Source organism: Anguilla rostrata, chromosome 3 (assembly GCF_018555375.3).
Source record: "Anguilla rostrata isolate EN2019 chromosome 3, ASM1855537v3, whole genome shotgun sequence".
NCBI lineage: Eukaryota > Metazoa > Chordata > Actinopteri > Anguilliformes > Anguillidae > Anguilla > Anguilla rostrata.
Window position 1 is genome coordinate 1,868,315 of NC_057935.1, and position 9,186 is coordinate 1,877,500.

The 9,186-nt window shown below is 46.4% G+C and overlaps 1 protein-coding gene and 1 long non-coding RNA gene across 3 annotated transcripts in view; both read right to left on the minus strand.

Annotated features, from left to right (window-relative positions):
* Positions 1 to 2,092, minus strand: part of LOC135249786 (uncharacterized) — a 34,563-nt gene extending 32,471 nt beyond the window's left edge. The window contains exons 1-3 of one of the 2 annotated variants that reach the window (XR_010328777.1): positions 1,847 to 2,087; positions 1,148 to 1,268; positions 223 to 338 (exon numbers count right to left, since the gene is read on the minus strand). This is a non-coding gene — a long non-coding RNA (uncharacterized LOC135249786). Of the gene's footprint in view, positions 1 to 222; positions 339 to 1,147; positions 1,269 to 1,846 lie in introns of both variants that reach the window. The other variant, XR_010328778.1, reaches the window with a different exon arrangement.
* A 5,929-nt stretch (positions 2,093 to 8,021) lies between these two features.
* Positions 8,022 to 9,186, minus strand: part of eif4ebp3l (eukaryotic translation initiation factor 4E binding protein 3, like) — a 6,359-nt gene continuing 5,194 nt past the window's right edge. The window contains exon 3 of the mRNA XM_064325345.1: positions 8,022 to 8,228. Within this exon, the coding sequence (XP_064181415.1) occupies positions 8,197 to 8,228 (32 nt within the window). The 3' untranslated portion in view covers positions 8,022 to 8,196. The remainder of the gene's footprint in view (positions 8,229 to 9,186) is intronic.

A 9,186-nucleotide genomic window follows, 5' to 3' on the forward strand; every position in this document is an offset into this window, starting at 1 on the left:
ATCTAAAATATGTCCTCCTTTTTGATGTGCTGGTCTGGATGAAACATCACATTACAAAGCACTGGGGCTGTTCTTGGTGCGCATTTCCAACGCATCAGTCAGTCACGTCCTTAATATTTAGATTTTTGTTTGAATTATCAAAGATCCAATTATAGACATTAACACACAGACGGGCATACAGACAGATGGAAGAGACAGAAAGACTTCTGCCATCAGACTCACTTGTAAAAATGGCCGCTGTGCAGCTGTCCTGAAGGGTGTGGCCTAACACCTCCAGCCCCGTTTCTTCGGCTGCAAAACATTCCAGCTGAGCATTCCATGGGCCTGCAGGGTCTCCTCTAGCTCGAGGGAAAAGGAGGTGGAGACAAGCTCAGAAGCACACAAGACTATAACCCTTCTGTAGCACACTCACAGCGCACAAGGCTAACCCTTCTGTAGCACACACTCAGCGCACAAGGCTAACCCTTCTGTAGCACACACACAGCACACAAGGCTAAACCTTCTGTAGCACACTCACAGCACACAAGGCTAACCCTTCTGTAGCACACTCACAGCACACAAGGCTAACCCTTCTGTAGCACACTCACAGCGCACAAGGCTAACCCTTCTGTAGCACACTCACAGCACACAAGGCTAACCCTTCTGTAGCACACTCATAGCGCACAAGGCTAACCCTTCTGTAGCACACTCATAGCACACAAGACTAACCCTTCTGTAGCACACTCATAGTGCACAAGGCTAAACCTTCTGTAGCACACTCATAGCACACAAGGCTAACTCTTCTGTAGCACACTCAGCGCACAAGGCTAACCCTTCTGTAGCTCACTGACAGTGCTCAAGGCTAACGCTACCAAAGCACACTGATACAGGTACTTGTTATTCTTTTCCAAAATACAATCATTAGTACATTTCGGCATGGGAGACTGGAATTCAACAAACATTATTCTGTACTTCAAATAGAAACTGCAGCCATATTGAATAAAACTACCTAAAGGTAAATATTTTGTATGCCTCTGCTACATTCCTGCATGCCTCTGGTGAACAGAGAGCATTAGCGCCCCCTGGTGGCTTTTGAAAGCTGGTCTAGCAGTGGTCTGCAGCCCTGGTCCTGGAGAGCCACAGGCTGCTGGTTTTCAATGTTGCTTACTCAGTTAAAGAAGTTGAGTGTACGGTGAACTCACTTCGCCTGGTTGCTTGGGTCTGGTCTGAACTGGGTGCTGACTTTAAGTTGAAAACAAAAACCAGCAGAGCCTGTGGCTCTCCAGGGCCTGTATCGCAAAGCAGGATTACCGAGTTAGCTGGATAACTGCACTGAGAAAAACACAGAGTACAGCTCTGAGTGCACATTTTGAGGAGGGAGACGTGTTTCTATTATTAATAACGTCTCAGGACGAATAATACCTTGTGCATACGTAGGCTAAACATTTTATTAACATAATACTGCAGCGTGAAGACACAGCAGTCCCGGTTCGTGGGATACGCTCACAAGATTAGGCAACTTCCTCTTTTTCAGAAACATGTAGCACCGAGCGCGCACTAGGACTGTCTGTTTTACTACCTAGGATACGAAGTACATGAAAGGGATGTTTCTTCGGGCATAAAATGTGACGTTAGGGAATTTAACTATCCAGTTAGATGTAGTATAACTGGATATACTATTTAACTGTCCAGTTAGATATAGTAGAACTGGATAGATGCTACGCGTCTCTGATAGTGGCCTGCCAGTAAACTGACTGTATGTAGGCCTAAAATAAGGTCAAAATTCGTGAGGGAGCAATAATAGGGCTAGCTAACCAGCTATAAAAGCGAGATAGCAAATCGCAAGTTAGTTACGGTAGTTCATTACCTTCGTAATTAAACATTCTTCATGGAATACTTGTGCCCCTTTATCCAGTTGTGGCTAGTTATAGTCTCTGAGTGTTTTTTCCGCCACCGAGACAGCGTCCGAAAGGTTAATATTGGCAGGTGTGTGAGACACCTGAGCAACGCGTCACACGTCACTCCAGTTACTATCGTTGTGGCTACAGGAAACCCGTCTGTACCTACATTACGTCACTTCTTTTTCCATTTGATGGCGAGAGAACGGTCGTGCATAGAGCCTATTGGGTTTATATCTATTTTTGTACAGTCTATGGTTTATATTCTGTGGTGAAGGACGTCTATCAAAAGGCTGGGCCAGGTGGAGTATAGTTGGCAGTGCTAATTCTGTTTTGTTCAAACTTCGTTCACCCTAGCAAAACAAAAAACAAACAAACCCCAAAAATCAACACCGATACCTTGCTAAGACCAACCAGACTCAGGAAATTATTCTTGCATCCTGCGGATTTCAACAGCATGTACTCAGAATTTTATGGTTCAAAAGACCTTACACAGTTCCTTATTCCCACCAGCAGATGGAAGTCTAAACCTTACGTCCGACTCCCAGCCAAGGGGAAACAACCTCTTTTATACGGTCTATGCTCCCAGCTCAACTGAATGCCTCTCCAGTGCAGATCTGTCCAGCCCTGTTTCTGGAGAGCTACCGCGCTATCAGTTTTCAATCCAGCGCTAACAAAGCACACGTCATTGAACAGTTAGAGATCTCGTCGAGCTTCTAATTAGTAGAATCAGGCGTGCCAAATTTGGGCTGAAATTAAAACCTACAGGATGATAGATTTCCAGGAACAGGTTTGAGCAGCCCTGTTCCAGTGGCTGTTCAATGGTTCAGATTACACCGCACTGTCAGACAGAGGTGGAAAATTCAGGTTCACGAAGTCCACCCTTGTTGTGCTAATTGAGATAATTAGCAAACTACCCGGATTTGCTGATTAGCATAATTCTGTTGCCAGGAGGTCTAATTAGTGAAATCGGTTGGCTGAGTTCACTGGTGGAAGAAACACACGGCAGGACTTTTACCTTCTGCACCCTGAACTTTCCACCTCTGTTGTCAGGACAACCAAAAGTACAGGTCACTGATTGTTTCCACTGTAGATGATAGGATGTAAACAGTAAGTATTCATGGTATAATGTTTTGGCCAATGAAGACTGTGTCTAGAAAACAAGCACTTTTTTGTATTTGCATGGCCCACAGACACACTGAAACATGCAGACACACGCTTCAGGGTCCTTTTAGCTGTCTGGAGAAAGAACTAAGTGCCCCATCAGTCTGTTTGTCTTCTTGGACAGGAGATTGAAATATGATATCTGATGGTATATGTCTGCAGGAGGGGATGCAGTCTTTGGCATGTTCAACTTTGGAGGAACGCCAAAGAGATTAGATGTAGCCACTATTGCGCTGCACTGCAGCCCAGCTTCTTTCTCATAGTATTATTAAAGTATTATTTAAATCCTTCACGCAGACCCCTGTGTTACGTACGGGATGAATAGTTTTAACGGGTCTCTGTGGCGGGTAGGTGCTCTCAGGTAACGTTGAGCGCTGTGTCAGCTTATCTCCCTTTGCGCCAATCTCCCACTGGCAGCCAGTCTGGCGCACACGTCCAGACTGATAGACAGACAGACAGACAGACAGACAGACAGACAGACAGACAGACAGACAGACACTCGAAGTAAGGGGACTTCCAAAAACATTCTCTGTAACCATAAACATGGGGCAACAGCATTGCTCTCCAGTGACAGCCACACCACCAGCTCACGGAATGCTGCGCACAGCCGGGAGTTATGGGAAGGCTCGGCTGGAGAGGGCCTCAGTGGCGCAGGCAGGTCTGTTGCATGGAGACTCGTTGCCATGGGGTCAGAGGTGAGCTCAGGCTAAATTTAGCAATCAGCTGATCTGCCGGGGCACGCATACCAGACTAGTTTAAACAGAAACCTCTTGTGGATTCTGCAGAGTTGATCCCAAAAGGCTCCTGTTCTTGACTTCAAGTGTCCTGCATGACACTAAAGAAACATACAAAAAATGAAAAAATGAACATAATAATGGTGAAATATTAGCACTGCTTGCACCAGTTTTCATGGTGATACTGCAGGTGTGGGAGAGTTTATTATGTGGAGCTGGACAAACACAATTATATGAGTTTAATTATAAAGTTGTAAGTTTAATTAGTTGGCAGTTCAGACTCTCACCCTTAAACTGCAATGTTCAAAACTTTCCGTCTCAGGGGAGGAGGGAACGGGTGGGATGATTGGCAGTTAGAAGGCACATGGATTGAGAGGGACTGCTGTGCCCCCCCCCCCCATAAAATGCATGAGATGTGTGTGTGTGTGCGTGTGTGCATGCGTGCGTGAGTGTGTGTATGTGTGTGTGTGTGTGTGTGTGTGTGTTGATCGTTGCAGCTGGTGCTTAGCTGTCACTCGTTTTATGTATGCGACAAGATATGCCGTGTGTTAGCGACACTGTTTTTACAGTTGTCCTAACGACTGGTATTCCACCAGAAGCAAGAGGGAGAAAATAAGTGCCTGTTCCCAAATTGGGATGGGGGTGCGCGGGGGGGGGAGGGCGGGTGCTGGGGAGTGGGGGTTTGTGTGAGGGTAGAGATATGATTCCAGAATGTTAGCGGTGTCACAGTGAGACAATTTATCTTCTAGTTTACAAATTTTTCGTTTCTATAAATGAAAGCGCATGTCTAGTACTACGGTGGCCAAAGTTAGCCTCGCCCCCTCAGTGACGGTTAGAGTCTGGCGCACAGTTAAGGGCTGGATATCAGCGCTCAGATGTCTGACCTTTTTTTTCTTTTTTTTTTGTTAAGTAACCATAACTGGCTTAAATTATCGTGACCTTTGGGAGAAGGACTTTGTCAGATTTAGATTTAGCAAACCCTTACTTTAATTTGAAATAATTATGTTTTTTTACAGACAGAATAGGGGGCAGGGATTGTACAAGATTAGTGTATGCAGTATGCTCCTCTATCACTCAGTGGACGACATGTGAGACTCCGCCCACTTCTTACGGGGTCAGCAGCTTTAATCCCCTTTAAAGGGACAGTGATGCGCATTACGTGCAATTAGACTGAGATATTTCATCATTATCTTCTCAGGACCACAAGGACAGCATGTGACGGGGGCTGCTGAGCCAGCTGCCCCCCCCCCCTCCCCCCAGCCCCCCCTTTCTGGCCCAGTGCCGGTGGCAGGGTGGGGGTGGGATGGGGCTGTGGGGCCACCCCCCCCTGCCCCCAAAAGGGGTTGGACACGATGCCCCCCTGATGTTCGTTGGGGCAGCAGTCCTCATTCCAGCACAGCCAAGCTCAGTACTGGCTGCTTCAGACAGACTGATATAGCAGTTTTCTGTAGTGGCCTGGTATACGTGCAGTATGCAGTATGTGTGCAGTATGTGTGCAGTATGCAGTATGTGTGCAGTATGCAGCATGTGTGCAGTATGTTTAGTGTGTGATGCACAGGTCAGTCAGGCCAAGGGAGAGGCACTGGCTGTCTTGTTTGTTCCAGGTCAGACCCGTTCCATACTGCACAGTACTGTGACTCTTGTGTTGTTTGCCCCAGGTCAGACCCGTTCCATACTGAATTGGTTTGGTGCACAGTCATTGATGTTCAAAATAATAAAAGATTTTTTTTTTTAAGAGACTGCACACAACCAGTGCAAAAATTTCCTGGAAAGAGGACAGGAAACGCATAACAGGAAACGCATAACAGGAAACACATAACAGATGGACAGACAGCAGAGGACAGAAATCTGGCAGTGATGTCAGTGATGATGTGTCAGCCTTCAGTAGTTCTACAAAACTTCAGTCAGGCAGTGGGGTTGTGGGACTGAGGGCAATTGCGAAACCTTAGCGCAGCTAGCCTTGGGCTAACGCAGGCGCACAGGCTATAAACAAGCTCCCCTTTTCCTTTTTTTAAAATAATGACGTTGACAAAAACACATTGCATAAACTCTTCAAAAATGGTATCTGTGGGTTTCATAACAGAAGTACGACATGAGTGAGCGTAGATGTAAATCTCACACTAACAGTTTTTTTAATTTTCTGGTCTATCTTCCAGGCTAAAGGACACCTGAAACAACTGATTAACTCTGAAGTAAATATGTGAAAGATCTGGGACAAGCAGAGAAGTAAGACTTTTGTTTATTGGGAGGATTACATAAACATCAGATATCGCTCTCTCTCTCTCTCAGATAACTCTCTAGCTCATTGTGTCGCCACTGTTAGGTAATTTTGAAGACAGTGCGAGGTCAAAGTGCACACAGTCCAGGGCAGGACTGATAACTTTTCTCAGATCTCATCTGCTTAGCACTGAGCTGATCACTTCTAAGAACGGGAAAAATGTGTCCTTTGGCTGACTGACCCACTTACATGTATAAACCATAACGGCAAAGCTGTTCTGTGCAGCGCTGCCAAGGCATAAGCCGTTACTGAAAGACCCATCTCAAATCCCAGCGAGGTGCAAGAGAAACATGGAAATTAGGCTTAACCACACAACAGCCTGCTGTAACATTATAGGTGAAATGTAAAACGCTCGGTCTGGAGCAAACCCAACACCGGCAGGACAGGTTTTATGGAGCGCCTGGGACGGTGCTCAAAGTGGACCGGAACGGATCGGGACACCTGTACCTTTCTGTTCCATTTAAGCACGCTGCTCTGGGACGTTTCTGGTTCCCTGCCCAGATTCATCTTTCCCAGCGTCTCAGATCAGAGACACAGGTCTCAGCAGGGTTCAGGTGTGACGCACCTGTTTACCTCTTAACTGACTCAATAATCCTCAAAGGATTATTTCACACCGTTTCACCTTTCTACTGCCTTGCCCCAAAGCTGTTTTGGTCTTCATGGTTGTACCCTGATTTTAAGTTCACCACCTGACTGAAGGAACTTTTTAGAATATGCATTTCAACCTGTCATCATTTCTGAGTAGCTAACGTGAAAACTGGCAGTATATTGATTTCGTAAATCACCATACCTACACATTTAGCATTATTGTAAATGTTTTTTTCTGTTTGGAGCACAACTTTCTATTTTATTGTTGGAAAATGAACCTCCTTGAAATGACAGAATGGCTCATTGTTCAGTGCAGCCAGTACATTGTACCAGAGTGCAGAACTCAAGCATTGCCTGTCATAGGGCAGGGCTGACTGGACTGCTTAAAAACAAGATGGAGACTAAAATCACCGGTGTGCGAGTGTTCCTAAGCAAGATCAAATTCCCGTCAGTAGTCTGTGCTGTGTTGACAGACAGAGAGACAGACAGACAGACACACAGACAGATAAAACCAGAAAGGTGCGCCATAAGTAGGACATGTCAATCTCCTTTGTTTTTAATGATCTTGTTCCTCCCCACGTTCTTGGGTCTCTGTCTCAACTTGCCTGCGAGCACGCTTTCCCCTGGGGGAGGATATGTGCCTATTAATAGCGCTCCGGTCGCATTTAGCAGCAGTCAGCTGTTGGGGAAAATTAGCCAAACATAACTAATAACGGCTCGGTGATTTGGCCACGTAAGGAAGGGGAAAAGTGGGAACTGGGTCATTGTGTCTGGTTGATATCAGTGGAAAAACGCCTGTGAGTGAAGTGCTTTGGAAGCATAGGACTGAGCATTTATATTTTACCAAAACAGTCGTGTGAGATCATGTGACACAGTCCACAGGGCAACCGACTCTCGACTCATATATGAACCCTTTTCTTTTCCGTACTTTCTTTAAAAGGTTTATTTTTTTGCGAGTTCAGTGATCTAACTTCAGCACAGAGCTGGAGGCAATGACAATTCAACTCAGTGTGTGTTTAAAAATATTTCTTTTATTTATTTTTTTATATTTTTATTTATTTTTTACACGTTTTCAGTTCTTTTCCTCTGCAGCTGCAGGTTCCAGCGCAGAGGAGAGTGTGTCCACAGCCCAGCTCAGACGACCTGGCGGGCTTGTCCGCTAACCTCACAGGGTAACGAGCAACCCCCCACCCCCACCCCCATCCCCCCCACCTCAACTGTCTGAATTTACATATACATCCATTTAGCTTTTAAAAAATATATAAAGTACCAAATGTACAAACGAAAAATAAAACTGTGTTAAAAGCAGCCGTGCGGTCTCCAGTCTCCCCTCCACTGTGAGCTTGCAGCTGGACAATCAAACTCCTTCAAGCTCAGGGATTGTTTTTTTTTTTTTTTTTGGTTTCTTTTTTTGGTTCTTCATAAAAGTTTAAAAAGGTAAAAACAAAAGGAAACGGAAAGGGGAAAGGTGACAGCGTGCGCTGGTCCGGAGACAGGCCGTGAGCAGGTACGCGCAGAAACGGGAAGTTCTCTCCACGGGACGCAGAGCTGGTGTTCAGATGTCCATCTCGAACTGGCTGTCATCGGCTGTGGACAGAGGGGGCGGGGGAGGCGGGGGGTCAGTGTCACTGTGAGAGACCGTCTCAGTGTTAAAGTGCTTACACACCAGGCGCCAACAATCCAGTCCTCACCTGTCCACACAAGGAGTGTCAAACCTTCTCTGAAGAGGGCCGGTGTGGGTGCAGGTTTTTGCATTGGCCCAGCATTAAGACAGCAGATTCTACTCGTCAAGGACTTGATTTAAAACCACTAGGTGTCGTACTGCGGGGCAAAAACAAGACCTGCACCCACGCCAGTCCTTTTTCGGATAAGATGGGACACTCCTGGACTCCACAGCAGCTTTGCACGCAGTCCACTTCCCCAAAACACTCTTAAAATGGCCGCCGGGGGTACATTTCCAGCGTAAATCAAAACAAAAGGATTGAGAAAGAAGCGAGACTTCCTCTTTGGCACTAACGGTGGGTCACCTTGAAACGCCATTACAGAATAAATTCACGCGCAGGAACAAAATAAACCAGATAAATCAATGACACGGATAAGAGGCCGACAAGCTGCACCCTCCCCCGCTATCTCCGCTCACAGGCCCGTGGGGGGAACACCCGTCCTCGCCCCCGCCTCACGTCCGATTTACAGGGCTCAGGAACACCTGACTCCAAAAGTCCCGATAACGCCAAACACCAGATCTACGGGGGGGGGGGGCAGCGGAAGGTCAGGAGCACTGCTGCATTTCGTTCCCGAACAGAGAAGGTCGAGGGTCGAACTGTTTACGCTTCCCCGTGTAAATACTGTGGCCACACTGCCAAAAGAAAAAAAATTTAAAAAGAAGAGAAGGCTCCCAAGGCCAACGCCTGTGTCTTGTGTCACTCTTCAAACGCACGCCGAGCCAGGTTCACAGGACCGGGCCAGGGGGAACGGGCTTATTTTTGGAGCCCATGTGTTACTTTCCTGACAGGAGACAATGAATGATGCAACATATTCCATAACA